The sequence below is a fragment of the Trichechus manatus genome, unplaced genomic scaffold, assembly GCF_000243295.1.
Source record: "Trichechus manatus latirostris isolate Lorelei unplaced genomic scaffold, TriManLat1.0 scaffold00058, whole genome shotgun sequence".
NCBI classification, from domain to species: domain Eukaryota; kingdom Metazoa; phylum Chordata; class Mammalia; order Sirenia; family Trichechidae; genus Trichechus; species Trichechus manatus.
The window spans coordinates 15,623,570-15,648,806 of NW_004443994.1; the positions used below are offsets into that span (position 1 = coordinate 15,623,570).

At 37.5% G+C, this 25,237-nt stretch overlaps 1 protein-coding gene across 1 annotated transcript in view; it reads left to right on the top strand.

The window, feature by feature from the left end:
* Nucleotides 1-25,237, top strand: part of SNX7 (sorting nexin 7) — an 88,238-nt gene that overhangs the window by 40,520 nt on the left and 22,481 nt on the right. The window contains exon 5 of the mRNA XM_023733477.1: nucleotides 11,402-11,554. Within this exon, the coding sequence (XP_023589245.1) occupies nucleotides 11,402-11,554 (153 nt within the window). The remainder of the gene's footprint in view (nucleotides 1-11,401; nucleotides 11,555-25,237) is intronic.

Below are 25,237 nucleotides of genomic sequence, written 5' to 3' on the forward strand. Positions count from 1 at the left end.
CAGAGAATACCAGAAAGATGTTTACCTGTGTTTTATTGACTATGCAAAGGCATTTGACTGTGTGGATCATAACAAATTATGGATAACGTTATGAAGAAGAGGAATTCCAGAACGCTTAATTGCGCTCATGAGAAACCTGTACATAGATGAAGAGGCAGTTGTTTGAAGAGAACAAGGGGATGCGGCGTGGTTTAAAGTCAAGAAAGGTGTGGGTCACGGTTGTATCCTTTCACCATACTTACTCAATCTGTATGCTGAGCAAATAATCCGAGAAGCTGGACTATATGAAGAACAGGGCATCAGGATTGGAGGAAGACTCATTAACAACCTGCGTTACACAGATGACATAACCTTGTTTGCTGAAGGTGAATAGGACTTGAAGCACTTACTGATGAAGATCAAGACTACAGCTTTCAGCATGGATTACACCTCAACATAAAGAAAACAAAAATCCTCACAACTGGACAATAAGCAACATCATGATAAATGGAGAAAAGATTGAATTTGTCAAGGATTTCATTTTACTTGTATCCATGATCAACACCCATAGAAGCAGCAATCAAGAAATCAAAGGACACATTGCATTGGGCAGATCTGCTGCAAAAGATCTCTTCAAAGTGTTAAAAAGCAAAGATGTCACCTTGAAGACTAAGGTGTGCCTGACCCAAGACATGGTGTTTTCAGTCGCCTCATATGCATGCCAAAGCTGAACAATGAATAAGGAAGACTGAAGAAGAATTGACGCCTTTGAATTATGGTGTTGGCGAAGAATATTAAATATACCATGGACTGCCCAAAGAAGCAAGGATGACGAGACTCCTTCTCACATACTTTGGACATGTTATCAGGAGGGATCAGTCCCTGGAGGAGGACATCGTGCTTGGTAAAGTAGAGGGTCAGGGAAAAAGAGGAAGACTTTCAATGAGATGGATTGACACAGTGGCTGCAACAATGGGCTCAAGCATAGCAGCAATTGTGAGGATGGCACAGGACCCAGCAGTGTTTCCCTGTGTTGTGCATAGGATCGAAATGAGTCAGAGCTGACTTGATGGCCCCTAAGGACAACAACACTGAATGCTAAGAAGAAAACAAATAATGAGCTTAGATAAGGAATAGCCCCCCCCCCAAAAAAAAAACTACTTTGTACATAAATGCTGTTCTGAGAGAATTATCTGAGAATCTGATATTTAAGCTAAAATCAAGAGAGATTGAGCTAAGATATTTGAAATAGGGAGAATAATTTTTCAGACACTTTGCCATTTATTTAGGTCTTCTTTATTTCAATAAATCTTTATGTATTTTTTCTTATATATTTTAAGTTTATTCCTAAGATTTATTTTACTATAAACTGTTTTTGAAACTTTATTTTCTAACTTTTCTTTGTCCAGAGTATAGCAATATAATCCACATTTAAATACTTATCTTATGTTCAGCAATCTTCTAAATTATTTTTAATTTTAGTAATTTATTTGTAGACTCTTTGAGATTTTCTATATAGAAAATCCTATCATAGGTGCATAATGATAGTTTTATCTCATTTGTCCAATCATTATGCCTTTTTTTTCACTTGTTATTGAGACAGCTAAAAAATACATTGTAATGTTTAATAGTGATGCAGCATTATTTCTCATTCTAAAGTGTGTGCCTTCAATGTTTTTTCCATTAACGATGCTTGGTATAGTTTTTGTAAACACCTTTAGTCAGGTTAAGGAAGTTCTTATCTACTCCTATTTCAGTAGAGTTTGAATCAAAAGTGGTTGTTAAATTTTATGCAATTATATTATGTGTCTACTCAGATAATTGTATGCTTTTTCTCTTTTATCAAATGATGTTTTACAGTGAAGAAAAAAACTAAATCAGACTAAACCCGTTGCTGTGAAGTCGATTCCGACTCGTAGCGACCCTATAGGACAGAGTGGAACTGTCCCATAGGATTTCCAAGGAGCACCTGGTGGATTCCAAATGCCAGGCTTTTGGTTAGCCGCATAGCTCTAGAGCCACTATGAGTTGAAATCGATTTGACAGCAGCAGGTTTTGGTTTTACACTGAGGAAAAAAACAAAACCAAACCAAACTCATTGCCATCAAATTGATTCCGATTCATAGCAACCCCACAGGACAGAGTAGAACTGCCCCGTAGAGTTTTCAAGGAGCACCTGGTGGATTCGAACTGCAACCTTTAGGTTAGCAGCCGTAGCTCTTAACCACTAAACAACATTTAACCAGCCTTGCATCTCTAGGGTCATCCCAACTTGGCCATTGCTGGATTTGATTCGCTTTTTAGGACTTTTGTATTTATATTTCTTATTACGAATGATTTGTAATTACCATTGTTTGTACTAGGAATGTCAGTTGTTAATGGAGGTTATATTCAGATTACATTAAATCTTTTATTTCTAGATGTTCTTTTGGTGCCTTCCAGTGTACTTGGTCATTTTCCATAGTCTGTTGCTCCTTACTCATGATTTTAGTACCTCCTTTTATTTATGTCAATATATCTTATGTGCTTACTTTATATTAATTAAGTGTATGTTGATTTCAAGAATGAAGTCTTTGTGTAATGATTTTCCTGACTCTTGTTTCAGGTCTTGCTCATGGTGTTTTGTTTTTTGTGTGTTTGTGAACTCCTATTCTTTAGAAGTTTATCTATGAGAACTCTTAGACCTGGAATAAAATTTTGTTTTTCCAGAGCACATTTTGGTTTTCTTTTGGGGAAAAGTCAGTAGACCTCTTTGGCTGGAATATAGACTTAAGTTCCACCAATCCAGTAACACTTTAAAACAAATGTTTAGTTTGATGTTTTTTAATCTCCTAGTTGCATGATTTTGGACTGTAAAGGTGTATGAGGGCTGGCTTATGAGTCTGTGTTCTGCAGACTCAGGAGAGATGTCTTTATTTTTTCATATACTGAGTTAGAAACAGGCAATTTCACTTGCTATATCATGAAGGAGAAGAGAGACAAGTTTATTTCTTGTTCTCCCTCATTTGAAGCTGTGACCCTTTGTGTTCTCAGTTTATCTGAGAAAAAGATCTTATATTTTAAAAAACTAAACTGGTACTATCAGGGATTATAAATGCCTCAGAGTGAAAAGCAGCATCTCTTATTTTCTTTCCATATCACAAATGCATTTAAAATGATGGCTTCTACATTTTATATAGCCATTTTAGATTTATGTATGATGAAAGTTCATCATGTTATATAGTTCATTATATTGATCAAAACCAAAATTTTAAAATGAAGCTCTGTGGCCTCACGTCCTATTATGTTCTATAATGTAGATAGCATTCTACTGGCACTTGTTGTTCTCATACCATTCCTTGCCTTTGGAATGCTTTTCTTCCCTTTCTACCTATTGAAATCTTCGTGCTTTTTATTACTTAACTCAGATATGGCCTTCTCTTTGATCCCTTTTTTAGGGCTTGTGGTATAAAAAAGCAATGGAAAAAGTTCAGATAGAATAGATCAGCACTATTGCTTCTTAGTGGTGGAAACTTGGACACGTGTCTCAACTTCTTTGAACCTTAGGTTTTTTTCCCTCTAAAATGAAAATAATATTTGCCTGAGAGGGTTGTCGTGAGGATTAAATGTGGCAGTATATCTAAAGTCCATAGAGCGTACTGTTGCTGTCGTTGTGCACTATTGAGTCAATTCCCACTCATAGCATCCCTATAGGCCAGAGCAGAACTATCCCATCGTGATTCCTAGGCTGTAATCTTTGCAGGAGTAGATCGCCAGGTCTTTTCTCCTGCAGAGCTGCTGGTGGGTTCTAACCTCCAACCTTTCAGTTAGCAGCTGAATGCTTAACATTGCACCCCAGGTATCCTTAGAGCATACCATGAGACACTAAATAAATAGAAGTCCTAGTGGTGCAGTGGTTAAGAGCTACAGCTGCTAAGCAAAAGATCAGCAGTTCAAATCCACCAGCCACTCCTTGGAAGCTGTATGGGGCAGTTAGTTCTACTCTATCCTATAGGGTCGCTATGAGTCAGAATCAACTCAACAGCAATGGGTTTTTTTTTGTTGTTGTTCTTATTATTACTCCATTAATTTTAGTTAAATATGTGCCTCCAAGTTATATCCAAAACCCTGTACAGCTATGCTGTAATGTTTATGACATTTTTCCTAGAATTAAAGTTCATACCACTGTCTTCCTTACAACACGTAAGCTCATTGTCTTGTTTACCTATAAATTACACATAGTAGGCAATTAGAAATATTGGTAAATGGAATCAGAGTATGGTTCTGTGACTCCTCTTACAAAAATCAAACCAGGATCATAATGTTCCCAAATCTGCATCATTATTAAACTCCAGGTTTAGTCTAAGAACTTCAACTCTATTATCTAATTTTTTGTAAGATTAATTTATTATTTAAATGATTTGAATTCAGATGTGTTATATGGCTTCAATTAAGTTGTATTTAAAGTGCTATTTTAACAACTTTGGTAGGTGATTTTTTTTTTATTACTCCTGCAATCTTTATCAAAATGTAAAATATATGATCAATAACTTCATTTATCAACCATGCATAAGTCCAGATTTGTTTAAATCTTTCTAAAACCAATTAATGTTTTTGCTAGTGAACATAAAAAACTCTTCCAATAATGCATTAGGTGCACTTCACTTCTAAACAAAATAATTGCTTGTACCGAAAGAGGTCACAGGCAACAAATAGAGCAAGGCTTCTATATTTATGCATTTTAATAAGTTGAATTAGGCATTCGTTTCATAGGAGAAAGTGTTTTAACAGTTTTCAAATGAGCCACACAACTGGTTTTTGTTCTAGAAGGAATTCTAAAGCAAATGTAGGCATCATTGAAATAGCAAGTTAAAAACCGTGATAATGGAGAGAGGTCCCTCCCAAAAGATCAGAACTGCACATCAGCTGCTCTGAGAGGTAAAGCACATCTCTGGGTAGTTTCCTTATAGTTTTTCTTCTCTTTTCCATGTGTTAAAAAAAAACAAACCCATTGCCACTGAGTCGATTCTGACTCATAGCAACCCTATAGGACAGAGTAGAATTGGCCCACAGGGTTTCCAAGGAGCTGCTAGTGGATTGGAACTGTTAACCTTTTGATTAGCAGCTGAGCTTTTAACCACTGCACCACCAGGGCTCCATGCATAGAGCCTTTAAATGTACCCCTTTAAATAATTTTTCATTATTTAAAATACTCAGCCATGCTTGGGTGGCATTGGTATGTTCCTGTCACCTCCCAACTTGCCCAAACCACCCAAATTAGAGTAATAAAGTCACATTAGACATTGGATTCTTCTTTCTATTCATATTGACCTCCAGAAATTGTTTGATGTTTTATGTGCAACTGAGGCATCTTGAATGTTCTTTATAACCATATGCCGTGCCCACAAGACTGTTTTGGGCCATGAATGTCTGTATTATTACTGTTGCCTTCAGGCTTTCCTCTGCTATCTCACCCTGCCCCACCTGTCCTCTCTGTTGACCTTATCAGTCATACAGACTTTTCTCCTTCTGCCCACATTGAGTCAGTTTCCTCCTCTCAGTTCCCCTGGCATGTGGAATCTGATTGTTACTACTGCCCCCTTCCCAGGCCTCTTTCCTAAATTTCCTCAGTGACTCCTCTTTGTCTTCCATTAAAATCCAGACACCCCAAGGGAAATCCCTTTAGGACTTGGCAACTGCCTACTTCTCTGTCCTCATCTTTTGCTATTCCCCTACTCACACTTTAGGTACCAACCTTAATGAACCTATTGTTGTCGAGTCAATTCTGACTCAAAGTGACCCTGTAGGACAGAGTAGAACTGCCACCATAGGGTTTCCAAGGCAGTAGATCTTTACGGAGGCAGACTGCCACATCTTCCTCCCGCGGAGCAGCTGGTGGGTTTAAACCGCTGACATTTGGTTAGTAGCCAAGTGCTTAACCACTGCACCACACCACGAGGGCTCCTTAACCATAATGAACCACCTGCAATTTTCCAGAAACTCCAAAGTAAACATGATTCTGTAACTTTCCATATGTTATTTCCTCTACATGCAATCCCATTCACTTTTTCTTCTTCATCCATTTGCTTTTCAATTTCTCCTCTTAGGCATGTGTCTTTGAAGGCAAGTCTGTTTCTTTGCCCTCCATCCTAGATCCTGACACAGTGTAGATAGATGCTGAGTGAATTCTGCTGCATGAGTGAGTGAGTGTGAATGAACCAAATTCCACTTGTCTCTTTCCTTGGTTATCTCATTAGTCCTAATTCAACTGAACTGATTCCCTTCCTCCTCCCCTCCTCTTTCTCTTTTAACCATGCCTACATACTACTGACCCAGGGATCTATCTAAAATACAGTTCTGCCCTGATCAAAAACCTTTAATGGCTTCCCATTTCCTGCAGAAATCATTTCATGCTCAATATCATTTATACCCTCTTGCGATCAATTTTCAACTAGCCTTTTTAGCTGTATTTCCTGTTTCTTTTTACCCACTCCAGACTCCAAACCTGTCTCCCATTCATTCTTTATTGTACTCTATATCATACCATCTCTGTGGATTTATGCCATACCCTCAGCCAAGTATCCCCAGTTACTTACTAGTGAATTAATGGTCAAGATGCCCCATACCCCACAATCAAAATTAACCATTTTATGTCTTTCTATACCACTTCAGTTTTTCCTTCATTATGGCATGTATCACATTCTGTATTCTATTATAGCCTTTGTTTTGTTTGTTTTTGTTTTGTTTTGTTTTTACACATCTGCACCCTAATACATTACAAATTCCTTCAAATAGGAGCTAAATCAAGTCAAACTTGAAAGCTACAGGCAGGCTAGCTCTTTGTCTTGTCTTGTTCCATCAGTAGAGAAAGAACATGTGCTTCAACTTAGGCCAACCTTAGTTTGAATCCCTAGTATGCCACAAAGAGCTGTGTGGGCACTTTGATCTCTTTGTCTCAGTTTCACAGCTTATAAAAAGAAGATACAGATAGTAACTTTGCAGTGTTATTATGCAGATTAAATGAAATAATGTGTGCAAAGCATATAGCTTAATATATCGGCCTTTGGTAAACCAAAACCAAAAACCAAACCCATTGCCGTCGAGTTGATTCCAAATCATAGCGACCCTATAGGACAGAGTAGAACTGCCCCATAGGGTTTCCAAGGAGCGGCTGATGGATTCGAACTGCTGACCTTTTGGTTAGTAGCCAAGCTCTTAACCACTATGCCACCAAGGCTCCTGGCCCTTGGTAGGAATGCCATAAATGGTCACTAATATTACTACTGTTATTGTTACAATAGTAGGTACTCATTATTGGAGAAGGGTATTGTTTTGTTTGTCAGAACTCTTAGCATTAATGGTTTGGTTTAAATCATGTGGGTAATTTCTAGCTGAATGTAACTGAAGCTAGAAATTACCCATTGACCTTGCTGTTAAATGTAAAACTATTTTTTTTTCTTTGATCTTCCCATATTTTATTATCACATATTCTGGTATTATATCTTTTTACCGGCAAAAAAGGTTGCTTACTTTTTTAGTTTTTCCACCAACGGGGGGCCAAATGCTGTCAGTGTTTGTTGAAGGAAGAATTAAGCAAGCTCTTTTTGGAGTCCCTGAGTGGTGCAAGTGGTTAATGCACTTGACTGCTAACTGAAAGGTTGGAAGTTGAGTTCACCCAGAGGTTCCTCAGAAGAAAGGCCTGACGATCTACTTCTGAAAAAATCAGCCATTGAAAACCCTGGGGAGCACAGTTCTACGCTGGCACACATGGGGTTGCCATGAGTTAGAATCAACTTGATGGTAATTTGAAAATCTTTTCTACCCCTGTCTTTTTCATGCTATTTTGCAGTAGAGAATGTGAATTAAATGTCCTACCTTTAGAGTTTTTGAAACTTGCTGTGCAGTGTTTGAAGAGTCACCAAAACACTAGAGGAGGTCCTTTGGCCTGGAAGTTTCTAGCACATCTTCTCACACGCCAGTGAACGTTGGTTGCATGTGTCCATGTGCTGATAGAGCCTGACTTGCACAGACAGAGTGCATACTTCCTGTGCCAAAGAACTTTCCCAACATTGAAGTCAACTAAGACTGTAGCTAATAATGCTATACTTCTATAAATTGTGAGGAAAGATAGTGTCCAGATCATTCTTAATTTGAATTAGCTTATGCTGTCCTTATTATCAATGAGAGTTTCTTAGAATTAAAATTCTGGGAAGATGATTCAGTGTAGGGAAATACCTAATGCTTTTTTTCGTCTTTTTCCAGTTAAAATACTGATGAAATCACCAGAGAAAGAAATTAAAAAAAAAAAAAAAACTTTGATACAGACACAGAGGATGACAAGAATTGATTATACTTATTTAAAGCATATGTATCATCTTATACACTGATGAAATCGGATTAATAAATAGCACCTGAAATTAACCAAGACCAAGGCCCTGGCAGAAGAATGACACATTTTCATAGACCAAACTACTGGAAGAGGGAATGCAGTCAGGTTCATTTTCACCAATTATTAATAGTGACGATGATGGTTGTGGTGGTGGTGGTGATGGTGGTAATAGGCAGATTGCCAGGCATTGTGTGAATCAGTGTTCATTATCTCATGTAATATTTATAAAAACCATATGAGATAGTTGTTATTTTAATATTCATTTCACATATCAAAAAACTAGGGCTACAATAGTTAATCTTACCCAATGTCACATAGCTATTAAAAGACAGAATTGGGACTTAAAACGAGGTTGGTCTGACCTATAGTCAGCTCTGATGCTGCACTGATGTACTCGTCCTTGTGCTGTACTGATAAGGTTACACGCCTTCTTTCTGTAGGTGAAGAGTGGGGTTCAGAGAAGAGGTCCTAGCACAGGACCCCTTGTCTAGGAAAGCATAGCTTTTGGCCAGAATGGAACTACCACCATCCTGATCACCACTTCTGGGGGCCTTCTCTTCCCAGGACTTGAAGGAGAGATTTGCAGCTTATTGCTTTGTTATAAATCTCTCATGGTAGTAACCCCACTAGAGAAAGAGGATAGAACATACAGTTTTTTTTAAGTACTGTGTTTCCTGATGCCAGTGTCAGGAGAGCCACTCTGCCAGTAGGTCTCTGGGTGACACAAATGGTTAATGAGCTTGGCCGCTAGCTGGAAGGTTAGTTGGAAGTCCAAGTCTACTCAGGGGCACCTTGGAAGAAAGCCCTGGCAATCTACTTCCAAAAAATCAGCTATTAAAAACTATGTGGAGCACATTTGTACTCTGATGCGCATGGGTTCACCATGAGTCAGAATTGACTTGATGGCCGCTTATACTGGTACTGGTACTCTACCAGTGATCCCACTCTGGTGCATAACAATATTAGGCTGCAAAACCTAATCAGAGGAGAATAACTGTGCTTATAATAGGTGTATATACTTCATGGTCCTAATTTCAGGAAAGACATTTTGCTAAGAATCTCCATCTGACTGTGAAAATGGCAAGACTCCATCCGACAGCCCAGAAGAATGACGGTCTCTATCAGTCCCTGAGCTCTTTCCAGCAGGCCCAGATCCTTTCTGAGATTGACCTTTGAACAACTTTACTCTTAGCTCATCCTCTGTCATCACAGCCTACCATTAATAGTTCTTCAGATAACATCCCATTAGGTATGTTCTTCATAAGGTTTAGGAAAATAATTACCCCAAGGACTGCACATACCCACAAAGTAATAAATGGCCTTCCTGAGATAGTTCTACCCAACGAAACAAAACAAGAACCTAGGAAAAATAAAACAAACGAACAAATAAATAAATAAAACCCCAAAACATGAAAGCCAACCTTACCATTGAAGTAAATCTGTCATAGGTAATAGAAGACTCACGTAATACCAAACATCTGTTACCAGGAAAATAAAAGCAAATATCACTGTGATGAAGTAAGAATAGAGAAATGACATTCCATAGCCAAAAAAGTAATAATTCAAGTAAACATTTGAAGCAAAATGCTATATTTTATTGATTTTAAGGCCCACATTTTTTCCCATATTAGCATCTCTGAAATAGGAATTCATCTTAAATGATGGGGTCTTACAAATGGTTTTAGCCAACAACAGTGGTAATGTAAAGTGCTTCTTTTTAAACATTGCTTAGTAAGACCTGTTCATCCACTGCTTCTCTGACCTCATCTCCTAGGACTTTCCCTCTTTTTCACTCTGTTACAGCCATGCTTCACTCTTTGCTCTTCCTTGAACAAACTAGGCATGCTTCCACCTCTGGGCCTTTGCCTTTGCTGTTTCCTTTTCCTACTGAGAATCCTATGTCTCACTCTCATATTTACTGTAGATATTTATTCAAATGACACTTCCTCTTTTAGCCTTTCCCTCCTCACCTTATCTAAAATCACAGTATCCTAACAGTCCCCATCCCCCTTTCCACTTTATTTTTCTCTTTTTCACTTGTAACCAACTGACATAGTTCATATTTTACTTTCTTATTTATGGTTTATCTCTCCCAATAGTGTATAAACTCTAGTAAAGGCAGGGATTTTTGTCTGTTTTCTTCACTACTGAATCTCCAGCTCTTAGAAGAATGTCTTGTGCAGAGTCAACACTTAATATATATTTGCTGAATATATGAATAAGAGAATAAATCAATGGATTACATGCTCAAACAGTGGTGGGTAAAGTGGAGAGGAGGTACCAATGTCACACTAAATCTGTCTAATGGAGCATGAACTAGGCCGTCAGGCACTTGAGATATAAACCTGCCTGTTTCCAGCTAACTGAGTGAAGTGTGGCAAGTTAATCCCCTGGGCCTTGAAGTTGGAGTATATAATCTCTGTGGATGTTATAACATGTCCATTAATGGAACTTTCTGCCAAAAGAGAATTGAAAAATGAGGCCAGGAATGGAGAGCTCAGATGAATGAAACCGAATCTTTTAACACAAATGTTATTGGTAATGAGAATGTTAGTGCAAAGAATTTTGAGATAACTTGTAGTTCAGTTTCCTTTGTTTTATAAATAGTGACACTGAAGCCCAGGGTTTGAAAGATTAGCCAAGGTCATGAGCTAATTGGTGACAGACTTTGAACTCTACTCAATATCTCAAAGTCCATGAGGGAGCCCAGTGTCCTTTTTACACTAACTAGTGAATTATGCAACTCCCCTGGTGGCACAGTGGTTAAGAACTTGGCTGCAAACCAAAAGGTCAGCAGTTCGAATCCACCAGCTGCTCCCTGGAAACCTATGGGGCAGTTCTCCTCTGTCCTATAGGGTCTCTATGAGTCAGAATTAACTCAGTGGCAACAGGTTTGGTTTTGGTTTTAGTACACATGGTAAACACTAATGACTTGTCAAAAAAAAAAAAGTTATTCTTAAACTGTTTTGCTACAATGTTCAGCTTAGATTCCATGAAGTCACCTAGTGGCAAGAATACATAGATCAACTTATCTCTCTTTGTGACCTAATTCAGCTTACAGAAGAGATTGGAAAACTTGAAGATAAAGTAGAATGTGCTAATAATGCCCTGAAAGCAGACTGGGAAAGATGGAAACAAAATATGCAAAATGAAATCAAGTCAGCATTTACGGATATGGCCGAGGAGAATATCAGCTATTATGAACAGGTAATTAGTACTATTTGATATTGCTTCACTTTAAAAAAGTTATTTTCTCTCTTACTTTCTCTTTTTCCTGTGTTGAAACAGCCTATGAAGAAACTAAATGACACGTTCAAAAGCCTCTTTGGTGGCCCTGTGCCTTCATTTGGTTCCCTCACTGACAAGTCAGGAGTAACCCAGACCCGTCTCCTGAAACTAATGTGTTTATGTGGAGGAAGAATGATTACCTTTCCTTTTTACCCAGCATACTGAGTGCCTAATTGGAGCTGAGCCTGATGTGAGAAAGATTACACTACCATGTTTTGTTTGGTTTGGTTTCCCCTTAGTTACTTGTCTTGGAAGGATTTGCAATGCTATTCTAGTATTTTTGAATGCGTCAAAAGTGCTTGATAATGCTTCCTAATGATTCTTTTATCTTCTCCTGCCCCCCACTCTCCCTCCTTCTTATATTATAAAGATAAAAGTTTGCAAAGGAAGGAAAGGAGCAGAGATTTGAATATGCCAAAAACCAGTTCAGGACCTATACCCTGTGCCCCTGCCATCCCCATCTTCTGTGTCGATTAAAAAAATCAGCAATGGAGTATGCTATTCTATTTGCTAAAGAGTAACAACATTTTGTCTGTTTGTTTTTAGTTTAGAAAAGAGCCTGGTCATCGTTTTGATTTTCAATGATTATGTTTCATTTTTTACAACTAACTGTTCTTCAAAGCAGTTACTTTTAAAATGAATTTTATGATACCGTCACTTTTCTCAGGGACTTAAAGCACTCACCAGCCGTTCCACAGGAGAAAGATGTGGCATTCGGCTTCTGTAAAGATTTACAGGCTTGGAAACCCTATGGTTCTGAATATTAACCAAAAGGTTAGCAGTTGGAACCCACCAGCTGCTCCTTGGAAACCCTTTGGGGCAGTTCTATTCTGTCCTACAGGGTCGCTATCAGTTGGAATCGACTCGACAGTAATGGGTTTTTGGTTGTATCACCTTTCTCTACCCAGCATATTCTAAACACACTTTCTCTAGCAAGTATACTTTAAACTTATATCTTAACCATCTCTGGCTGAATTAATGAATATATGAAATGTTTAAATTGAGAACATTATTTTCTGCCTTATAGTCTACAGTGCCCATCAGTTTAAAGACAGTTTAAACTGAAATAAGTTTAAAGATACTTTAAACTGAAATAGTGTATATTTTGAAAGATTAGTGGATTGATATTTCCATTCCAACAGCTGTTAATGGAGCACCTAAAATCAGGGGCACTAAAGGGAACACGGTATGCGAGATACACACCAGCCCTTTCTCATGTAGTTACAGTCAAGGACAGAAACAGCCAGTTAAAACAAGTGGTCATAATAAAGTGTAATAAGTTCCATGATGCGGAGACATTGCAGGGACATCTAAGCTACTTAGAGGGAATGAGGGAGGTTCCTCAGAGGATATGTTTAAGTTGAGACAAGAATGGTGAATAAGAGGTCGCCAGATAAAGAGGTGAGAGTTCCTGGCAGAGAAAACGCATGCACAGGATCCTAGAAGTGAGAGACAACATGACCTGTTCAAGTAACTTAGGTCCTTTTTGGAAGGTGGCAGGGTAGAGATAATATTGAGTTGAAGGATGAGGCTGAAGAGGACCTTATAAATTTAGTCTTTAATCTTTCATTCTAAGGGAGGTGGGAGCCACAGAACAGTTTTCAACAGGAAGTCATGATGTCAAACTTGCCTTTTAGGAAGATAATTCTCGCTATATATAGGTGAGAAACAAACAAAAAATGCCAAACCTGTTCCTGTCAAGTCGATTCCACCTCATATCGATCCTAAAGGACAGCGTAGAACTGCCCTGTAGGGTTTCCAAAGAGTGGCTGGTGGATTCGTACTGCCGGCTTTTGGGTTAGCAGCCTAACTCTTAACCACTGCACCAGGAGGGCCGCTATATATAGGTGAGAGTGGAAGAAAACTGGAGGTGGTGAGAATAGTTAGGGGGCTGTTGCAATAACTGAGGCAGAGATGGGACCAACCTGGCTTATAGTAGCGGACTAGAGATTGGTGGACAGATTCAAGTGATACTTATTTTTAGGGGGTGGGGTTGGACATACCAGTTTCTATCTCTCCTTCATTCTTTATTCTGTATTAACAACCTTAAGTAAATTTAAGTATCTAAAGGGAATTTCTCATTCATCTCCTGTTTTGAAATGATTTAAACTATTTCTTTGGAATAAGGCACACTTATCACCATAAAGCTTTCTAATAGTATTTGTCTAAGCCATCACTACAGTGGGGCAGCACGGAGACATGGATTCTACAACAAAGTTTACCACTTAGCTGTTTAAATCCACAGAAGTAACTTTACCTTTCCTTTACAATAGAACCACATTTACATTATAGGATTGCTATGAAAATCAACTGAAATAATTTCTAAGAAAATTCCTTGAAAATTTGAATATGCAGTATACTATAGGTAATTTTTATTATAAAACTTAAGTATGTTGTTGTTAGGTGCTGTCAAGTTGGTTCTGTCTCATAGTGACCCTACATACAACAGAATGAAACATGGCCCAGTCCTGCACCATCCTCACAATCATTGCCATGCTTGAGCCCATTGTTGCAGCCACTGTGTCAATCCATCTCATTGAGGATCTTCCTCTTTTTCTCTGACCTTGTACTTTACCAAGCATGATATCCTTCTCCAAGGACTGATCCCTTCTGATAACATGTCCAAAGTATGTGAAACGTAGTCTCACCATCCTTACTTCTAAGGAGTATTCTGGTTGTACTTCTTCCAAGACAGATTTGTTCGTTCTATATTAAATACTCTTCGCCAACACCGTAATTCAAAGATGTCAGTTCTTCTTCGGTCTTCCTTATTCATTGTCCAGCTTTCACATGCATATGAGGCAATTGAAAACACCATGGCTTGGGTCAGGTGCACCTTAGTCTTCAAGGTGACATCTTGTCTTTTGCAGCAGATTTGTGCAATGCAGTGCATCTTTTGATTTCTTGACTACTGCTTCCATGGGTATTGATTGTGGATCCAAGTAAAATGAAATCCTTGACAACTTCAGTCTTTTCTCCATTTATCATGATGTTGCTTATTGGTCCAGTTGTGAGGATTTTTGTTTTATGTTGAAGTGTAATCCATACTAAAGGCTGTGGTCTTTGATCTTCATTAGTAAGTGCTTCAAGTCCTCTTCACTTTTAGTAAGCAAGGTTGTGTCATCTGCTTAATGCAGGTTGTTAGTGAGTCTTCCTCCAATCCTGGTGTCCCGTTCCTCTTCATAGAGTCCAGTTTCTTGGATTATTTGCTCAGCATACATATTGAATAGGTATGGTGAAAGGATACAACCCTGACACACATCTTTCTTGCCTTTAAACCACGCAGTATTGCCTTGTTCTGTTAGGACAACTGCCTTTTGATCTGTGTACAGCTTCCTTATGAGCACAATTAAGTGTTCTGGAATTCCCATTCTTCACCGTGTTATCCATAATTTGTTATGATCCACTCAGTTGAATGCCTTTGCATACTTAATGAAATACGGGTAAACATCTTTCTGGTATTCTCTGCTTTCAACCAGGATCCATCTGACATCAGCAATGATATTCCTGGTTCCACATCCTCTTCTGAATCTGGCTTGAATTTCTGGCAGTTCCCTGTCAATATATACTGCTGCAACCACTTTTGAATGACCTTCAGCAAAATTTTACTTGTGTGTGATATTAATGATATTGTTCAATAATTTCCACATTCAGTTGGATCACCTTTCTTAGGAATAGGCATAAATATGGATCTCTTCCAGTTGATTGGCCAGGTAGCTGTCTTCCAAATTTCTTGGCATAGATGAGTGAGCACGTCCAGTGCTGCATCCATTTCTTGAAACATCTCAGTTGATATTCCATCAATTCCTGGAGCCTTGTTTTACGCCAGTGCCTTCAGTGCAGCTTGGACTTTTTCCTTTAGTACCATCAGTTCCTGATCATATGCTACCTCCTGAAACGGCTGAACGTTGACCAATTCTTTTCGATATAATGACTCTGTGTATTCCTTCCATCTTCTTTTGATGATTCCTGCATCGTTTAATACTTTCCTTGTAGAATCCTTCACTAGTGCAACTCGAGGCTTGAATTTTTTCTTCAGTTCTTTTAGCTTGAGAAGTGCCAAGCATGTTCTTCCCTTTTGGTTTTCTATCTCCTGGTCTTTGCACTTGCCATTATAACACTTTACTTTGTTTTCTCGAGCCGCCCTTTGGAATCTTCTCTTCAGTTCTTTTACTTCATCATTTCTTCCTTTTGCTTTAGTTACTTGATGTTCGAGAACAAGTCTCAGATCTCTTTTGACATCCGTTTTGATCTTTTTTTTCTTTCTTGTCTTTTTAATGTCCTCTTGCTTCATGTATGATGTCTTTGATGTCATTCCACAACTTGCCTGGTCTTTGGTCATTAGTGTTGAACACATCAAATCTATTCTTGAGATATTATATACTTAATATACTTAAGTATATTAGGGTATAAAATCACAAGACAAATAAACCTAATATATTTTCCTTTAAAATATAAGGTCTGTAAAACTTTTCTCGATTTGAACTTTTATATTTTTTAAGAGAAAATATTCATAGCAATTCCATAGAACCCCAACTATATATATATAAATATATATTTTTTATTATATTCAAAGATTTTAATTCACTTTACACAAAATACTGTTTTCTTAAGAATAGTTAAACTAGCATAAACGTTGTTGTTGTTGTTAGGTGCCATCGAGTCAGTTCCAACTCATAGCAACCCTGTGTACAACAGAACAAAACACTGCCCAATCCTGTGCCATCCTCACAATCACTGTTATGCTTGAACCCATTGTTGCAGCCACTGTGTCAGTCCATCTTGTTGAGGGTCTTCCTCTTTTTCACTGACTCTCTAATTTACCAAGCATGATGTCCTTCTCTGTCCCTCCTGATAATATGTCCAAAGTGTGTGAGATGCAGTCTCGCCATCCTTGCTTCTGAGGACCATTCTGGCTGTACTTCTTCCAAGACAAATTTGTTCGTTCTGTTGACCATCCATGGTATGTTCAATATTCTTCACCACCACTGTAATTCAAAGGTGTCAGTTCTTCTTCGGTCTTTCTTATTCATTGTCCAGCTTTCGCATGTGCGTGAGGCAGTTGGAAACACTATGACTTGGGTCAGGCACACCTTAGTCCTTAAAGTGACATCGTTGTTTTTCAATACTTGAAGACCTCTTTTGCAGCACATTTGCTCAGTGCAATTTGTCATTTGATTTCTTGACTGCTGCTTCCATGGGCATTGATTATGGAATCAAATAAAATGAAATCCTTGACAACTTCAGTCTTTTCTTTGTTTATCATGATGTTGCTTATTGGTCCAGTTGTGAGGATTTTTGTTTTGCATAAACTAGCATATTATAAATTTTGTTCTTCACAGCAATGTATATCAGTGTCTTATGTTTTAACTCTTTCTCATAGATGAATTATATTCTCAATGTTACTAAAACTGTGTCAAGGGCACTGTATCTTGGTTGTATAAATTTGGAGGAATCGTTGGTTGTATTATAACTTTGAAAGACCCCTACAGCTCCAGTTATTTATTTATTTTTTCTGAGTGAAAAGCTTTCAACTGATTTGGCACATCAGTCCAGTAAGACATAATCAGGAAATTGGAGCCCCTAACTAATCAAGTCTTCTTAATTAGCACACAGGCTGTGAGGCCTGAAATAGCAACAATCTGCTGTTACCTATTAACTTCAGAATATCCCACATATACCAGAAGTGAAATATTTCCCAGTCTTTCTTTTGCCTTTTTTTTTTTTTAAATGTAATCACAGTCATAAGGGAATACTTTTTATTTTCATTAACATTTTCATAGATGAATTCCCAAAGGGGTGTTACTAGTGTGATAGATGAAATGGGGTATAAACATTTGCCTTTGGATTTGCTTGCATGAATTGAAATGATCACAGCTCATTTATATCTTAAAATTTAAATATCAAAGCGACAGAGGAAATAAGAGTATAAATATGAGCTATGGCCCTGTATCAGACTCCATTTATAGTCATACTACAATGTTATGCTTCGATGTGTGAATTTATTTGGAGACAGTTGATGCCAAATATAAAACAGGTACCTCTAAATGAACTTCGAATAGGTAAAATAATGTTATTCCCCTTTTGTCTAATAAATTTGTTGGGTCTTTAAAAAAAAAAAAAACTAATAAAACAATAAACCCAAAAAATCCAATTAAGCACAGGTGAACCATTTCATAATATACTGGTACCAAACTAACCAAAGAAAATTATTTACTGCTAATGTAACCAGAAGGAGTCCTGGTGGCATAATGGTTAAGTGCTCAGCTGCTAACTATAAGATTGGTGGTTTGAACCCACCAGCCACTCCACAGGAGAAAGATGTGGCAGTCTGCTTCCATAAAGATTACAGGCTTGGAAGCCCTATGGGGCAATTCTACTCTGCCCTCTGTAGTCACTATGAGTTAGAATTGACTCAACAGCAGACAACAGAAACAACAATGTGAAGGGATGTTAAAACAATAAAATGTGACATGTTGGGTAAATTGCATGGATGGTTTTTAATTGTTCCCTAGTAAGTACAAAAGACTATCTGTCTTCATTCTTGTTGATGATGATGGTAGTAAAGAAGACCTGAGAGGAATAGATCCTTGTCAGGTATTACAAATTGGAAGAATGTCCTCTTTTTAAAGCTTTATTTTAATACTCATAATTGAGAAGAGATCACATAATGTTGATTTTCACCAAACAAAGCAATTTGTATTTAAGCAATTATAGCACTGAAAGGAATATAATTTATTTCTTTGTATAGTTTATTCTAGAATTATTGCTGTTGGTTGTTGTTAACTGCCATGGAGTTGGCCCCCGACTCATGCACAACAGAAACACTGCCCAGTCCTTCATCATCCCCATGATTGGTTGGGTATCGGACCATTGTGATCCATAGGGTTTTCATTGGTGGATTTTTTTGGAAATAGATTGCCAAGCCTTTTTTCCTAGTCTGTCTTAGTCTGGACGTTCCACTGACACCTGTTCAGAATCATTGCAACACAAAAGCCTCCACTGACAGGTGGGTGGTGGCTGTGTATGAGGTGTACTGGCCTGGAATTGAACCTGGGTTTCTGCATGGAAGGTGAGAAGTCTACCACTGAACTAAGAATCATTATTAAATACATGCAAATCCATGTTTCATAGCTTTATTTTTCTGTTTATAAAATTAATACATGCTTACTTAACTGAATATAAGCAAAATAACAAGAACTAAGTACACTAATGTATAAAGAAGAAATAAAGAATACCCATAACCTTTTCTCCTAGACAGTGGTGCATTTAAATACAATTATAGAAAAATAACTTGCTATTTTAAGATAAAAATATTAATGATTTAAGTTTTGTATGGGCTCTTCTAAATGTGTCAGCATAAAAACCTGCGGTCACATATTTGTGTCATGATGATTACAGTAAATGTATATTATTTTGAGTTTCATGTTTTTCATTTGTTTTATAAATTTTCTGTGTAATGACATACTCTTCATAATACGTTATGTTACTATACCTTTCTTAGCTTAGAGAATTACTAATAGTTGATCGTTTATCATATTTCTCTTTTCTTCTCATAAATAATATTACAAAGAATATTTATGAATATTAGTCTTTTAAAATATTTCTTGATAAGAATTTAAGAAGTAACCAGATCAGAGGTAACTGCATTACAAATGCTGTAAGTCTTATTTAAGAATGTCAGTTGCCTCATGTAAAATCATTTATTTAAGATTCTGTTATCATCACAACCCTGTTCTAAGCACTCTGAGGGATATAAAATCAAACTTAAGTCTTGCCATTAGGAGGTTACAGTTTATTAGGGAAGAATGATATATTTTCACTTGATTAATAAAGCTTTACACCATGTTAATATTTTAGGTGAAAAAGTTTTTAAATTAGTTTTATTTACTTAAGTCATGATGAACAGACTTTATAAAAAGGTTTTATCAGCACTGGATGATGAAAATATATGTATCTGCATGGAAATCTAGGAAGGAGAAAATCGATTATAGTGAAAGAATTTTCTGTAAGATAGTGGAAGAAAGAAAAAGATCATTACAAGTATACACCACCTAGCCAAATGAGTAATACCGCTAATGGTTTCCTGAATCCATGTCCAGCTATTTATCATCTGTATAAAAATCTCAGACATCCAAAAAAAAAAAAAACAAGATATCACAGCAGTCCTACAGTGGTAATGATTATAAAACTGCCACCTAAGCAAGATTCTAATGGGTGTCATTTAGATATCTACCAGAAATTTCATTCTTTTTAAAGCTGACAATCAGGTAAATTATTGATTTGTGCTCATATATGAATTAAACCACCACCTATCTGCCAGTTTGTCATACTGTGGTGGCTTGTGTTCTGCTATGATGCTGGAAGCTATGACACCAGTATTTCAAGTACCAGCAGGGTCACCCATGGTGGGCTGGTTTCAGCAGAGCTTGTAGACTAAGACAGACTAGGAAGAAAGGCCTGGTGATCCACTTCTGAAAATTAGCCAATGAAAACCTTACGAATTGCAACAGAATATTGTTCGATATAGTGCTGGAAGATGAGCTCCCTAGGTTGGAAGGCACTGCACAGTAGCCACAACTATGGAATCAAACATACCAATGATCATGAAGGTGGTGCAGGACCAGGCAACATTTCATTCTGGTGTAGTGGTTAAGAGCTCAGCTGCTAACCAAAAGGTCGGCAGTTGGAATCCACCAGCTGCTTCTTGGAAACCCTATGCGGCAGTTCTAGTCTTCCTATAGGGTCGCTATGAGTTGGAGTTGACTCGAAGACAACGGGTTTTGGTTTGGTTCATATGTAAGTTTGCCATGAGTTGAACCCAACTCGATGGCAACCAACAACAACAGCATATAAATTAAAAGTAGCAACGAGAGGAATATCCTCCCTAGATTAAATTCTAACTAAGAAAAACTCTCAGGTAATGTAACACGAAAGAAAGCTAGGGGAAAAAATACCATTTTCAAAGTCTGGGAGGTAAAAGCAAAGGAAGGAAACCCTAGCATTCTCAGTCACATTCCCTAGAATTGAGTTAAAACAAACAAGTAAACAGAAAGACCAACCCTATTGCCATCGAGTTGATTCCAACTCATAGCGACCCTATAGGAAGAGTAGAACTGCCCTATAGGGTTTCCAAGGAGAGGCTAGTGGATTCGAACTGCTAACCTTTTGGTTAGCAGCTGGGCTCTTAACCAGTCACCACCAGGGCTCCAGAATTGAGTAAAGTGGTTTTTAAAAGTTAGTTAAAATTTCATGGTCACAGATTCTAAAAGAGAATGTAACTCAAGAGGAATGAGCAATTCTAAAAAGTGAAAGGAGTGAAGCATCTAAAGAATCAAGTATGGTTAAACCTGTAAAGAGAGGGATATGCCAAGGACGAATACAGCAGAAACGGAGTATCAGGGAGGGTGCCTTTCAGGAGGAAGCAAGGTTTTTGAATAAATAGCCAAGAGCTTCCAGATAGCACCAGAATCAAATGGGAGTGGGTGTGGAGCCTTTTTAGGAAGCAAACAATTTAGGAATAAATAAGCTATCATAAAACGAATCCCTAATGAAAATCACATAATGAAAACTGAGAAGACAGAATTACTTCACCTCTTATTTCACTCTTCTCCATCAAGGAGAATGACAGTGTAAGTTGAAAGGTCTAGGCAAATACAAGTAAAAGGTAGCTAAAATCCAGTAGATCTGAAGAGAGAATAAAACAGCAACTCTCCATTGCCCCCAGAAGGGAAGGCAGGACATATTCTTTTACACAATGAGTGGTGCAAAGGCCCTTCCTTTACAAACCCCAAAGCAGCACTTACAGAGCCACCACGAAGCTCTTGATTCTAAGCAGACTCAGGGAAGACTGACAGACCTCTGCTCACGCCACAGAAACATGGGCCATGTTTCTTTCCCAGGTGAATACTAAAATTAACTCAAGAGGGTATTTGGGAATACCAGAGCAATAATACGTGTTTGGACAAAGAGTTTACCTCCTCTAATTTCTAATGCACACCGTGCATGATCAACTGATGCTGCTCGACTCTTTGTGAACAACTTTCCTATCTTGGAGGGAGAAAGATGGAAGTGGTAGAGGATTTACCCAGAAAGTTTAGTATAATTTTGAGCCTAAGAAATGTCAGATGGTTTTTTAGCTTTCTTTAAAAATTTCAGGACAGAGACATAATAGATGCTCTGTAACTGAATCATTAAAATTGTTTTTCTTTTGGCCATCTCTTAGGATGAATTACATAAACAGATGCCTTCTTTAAATGTAATTATCTCAATTACCTTTCCTTAGCATAAGAACAAAGAAGTTGGCTAGGGCTAGAATTATCCACAGAGCTCATGGGACAGAGATTTTTTAAATCCTTATCAGGGTGCTTATCTTTTCAAAAATTATGTCTCCTAACATTCACTAAAGCGGGTAGGTGGCCTAAGCCCTAGAGCCTAAGAAGACAGATTTCCTAATGGTGTAAAACAGCTCTTCAGAAAAGAGTAGTTTATCTTAGACATTATTTGAAGAATGTCTCAGAACTACAACAACATTGAATAAATTCCAATTGTGTGTAGACTAGGTTTCCTGTAAAGCAAACACACCAGCATGAGAGGCTTAAGATGCTTAGAAATTTACTCAGCCTAATCATTTTTACACTAGTTAAATTTACTGACCCATTTCTGATCATCCTTGTGCCCACACTGTTGTTGTTAGCTGATGTCAAGTCAGCTCCCAACTCCTGGTGACCCTATATATTATACAGCAGAAATGCTACATAGGGTTTTCTTGACTGTAATCTCTATGGAAGCATTTCACCAGGACTTTCTTCCGCAGAGCGCTGGGTAGGTTTGAACCACCAACCTTTAGGTTAGCACCTGATTGCAGACAGCTTGCTTCACTCAGACTGCTTCTGAGTCCACTCTACCTGCTTTCTTATCCACTGTGAGGAATTCACTGGAAGCCTGTGTGAAAATTCAGGCCGCAACACACCACTTTTCTATGGACCATTCAGTTCATTTATGGTTGGTCATCTTCATCAAAAGGAAAACAAAAGAAGTTCTCATCTTTTCAATGCTATTAAATGGCAATTTCTCCTTGAATTTCTTATAAAGAGACCAGCATTATTGATTAATGATATTTCTTGTTATTGTTAATGATAACTTCTTTTTACCATGTGTACCATGGAAAGGAGCCCTCGTAGCACAACGATTAAGCACTTGACTGCTAACTGAAGGGTTGGCAGTCCGAAGCCCCTCAGCAGCTCTGCAGAAGAAAGATGTGGCAATCTGCTCCAGTAAAGATTACAACCTGGAAAACCCTATCAGGCAATTCTACTCCGTCACATGGTGTCACTTTGAGTCAGAATCGACTAGGCACACCTAACAACAACATCATACCATAGAAGGAGTCCCTAGGTGATGCAAATGTTTAAGTGCTTGACTCCTAGCCAAAAGGTTGGTGGATTGAACCCACCCAGAGGTGCCTTGGAAGATCTGCTTTCGAAAGGTCACAGCCTTGAAGACCCTACGGAGCAATTCTGCTCTGCATACACGGGGCCGTCATAAGTCAGAATTGACTCAACGGCAACTCATAACAATAGCATATCATGAAAATCATTGTTTGATGAGCAATCAGTTCCTGTTTTAAGTAAACCTATAGATAAACAGTAACAATGATCAGAGCAAGGGAAACAGAGATGGAGTAATCTTGTATGTTCCCATACTTTGTATTGTCACTGTGCTGAGAAGCTTCACCATTGATTATGGATCTAAAATCATCAATGAGTGGCCGAGTGGACTGGCAGGCTCTTCTGGTCATCTATTCCTGGTTGATTGGGAAGAGGAGTACTTTGGAGAGTAGCTACCACAGCACTGGGAAATTGGCTTCTTAGTTTGACAGATTGTACCAGGAATGAATTGTGCCATGAATAAATAAAGAAGTGAGAATCATATGCTACGCTCAGTGAAATCTGTGTAAAAGTTAGTTACATTTAAGACATTTAATACATAGCTTTTTGTAATTGACTATTACAAATGTTAGAGGAAGACTAGGCATAGTTCTTTGGGTCTCCACCTATTGTATATTTGGGGACATAATTGATCCGACAATCAGTTACTTCCCATTAATTTTACTTTGACAACCATTGAGTATAGCAACTTGAAAGCCGGGTAACTTCGTCCAGGTTATACTGTTAGCAATGCACCTTAGCATATTATCTAAGAAACTCTTCAGAAAAGAAACCTGTTCACATTTGTTTAAACTTTTATATCTCACATTTATTGGTCACAAAAGTCATTTGTGGAATAAATGTCTGAAATGCTCTCTAGAACACACTTAGGGAAGTGATAGAGATGTAAGGCTTCTAATACTTATTAGAGGACTTCATCCAAAGAAGTTTGGGTAGCCATGAGCTCTTGACAGTAAACTTCAGTTGAACACGGCTTAAAAGACTGCTATGTTGTAGCCAACTACCTTTTGAACTTATACCTGAATAAATTGATACAACTTCTCAGGATATAGATGAATTCTCCTCCAACATAGAAAATAAGAAGGTAAACATTACCCTCCATATTGATTACAAGGTCCTGCTTTCATATTTCAAGAGGTAAATCTGTCTCTTCACTAGTTGCATTCTGAAGAAATCTTTATATTCAAAATTATTTTGCATAAGATAGTTTTCAGCATTTAGATTGATAATGCACTTTTAAGAGGTCAACTCAATTAATTTAGAGTCTTTATCTCAGCAACAACATTGGAATCTTCTTTTTTTTTTTTTAATTTAAGTTTTATGAGAGTCCTATTAAGGTTATGTTATGTTAGGTGACATTTCTTACAAGAAATTTTGGCACAGAATAATTATCTCCACTCTTCACCAGCTATCCAAAATACTGAGTTCAGTCCTGATGATATATTTTGAGAGTAACATTGACAAACTGAGATGTGGTCAACAAGACATTGACCAGAATAGGGTTGTCAAGATGCATAGTGGTCTTAGAAATTTGTCTTTATTAAAGGAATTGGAGAAAAAAAGACAATCTTTTTGGGTTTTTAGAGGGCAGTCATAGGAGAAGGAATACGTTTTTTAATTGTTGCTTGAGAGGACATATCTAGAGTGAACTCTCGGAAATTGTATAATTTGAACTCACAACAAAGAAGTATTTCCCATGTATTAAATTTTTCCAAATTTTGTAATATTGCCTTGCAAAGAAACAAGTTCTCTTCCTCTGGAAATTTTAAAATAATTGTTGAACATTGTAAATTAGTAATTCTATCTATACTAGAGTTTAGCAATGCATACTATAGAAAACTCATATTTTTTAATGTTAATGAGTATTACCCTTTAATAAAAAGATTCTTTTGTCAAATAAGTTTGGATTAAACAAAGTTAAGCAGGTTTATGTACTACGGAAGTTCTAAGTCTTTTTTGTGCTTCTATGGTTTGTAAATCATAGTATGCATAATTTCCTTCAATAGAGCATCTTTTCTTCAGTGTTTCTTCTTGCACCATTAATGTTCCATGGAACATATTTGGAAAAACTTTGGATAATTATGTTTATCTCTGAAATAGTGTTACCTAAAGTATGGACTGATGCCCAATTCATAAATTGTTTATTATATAT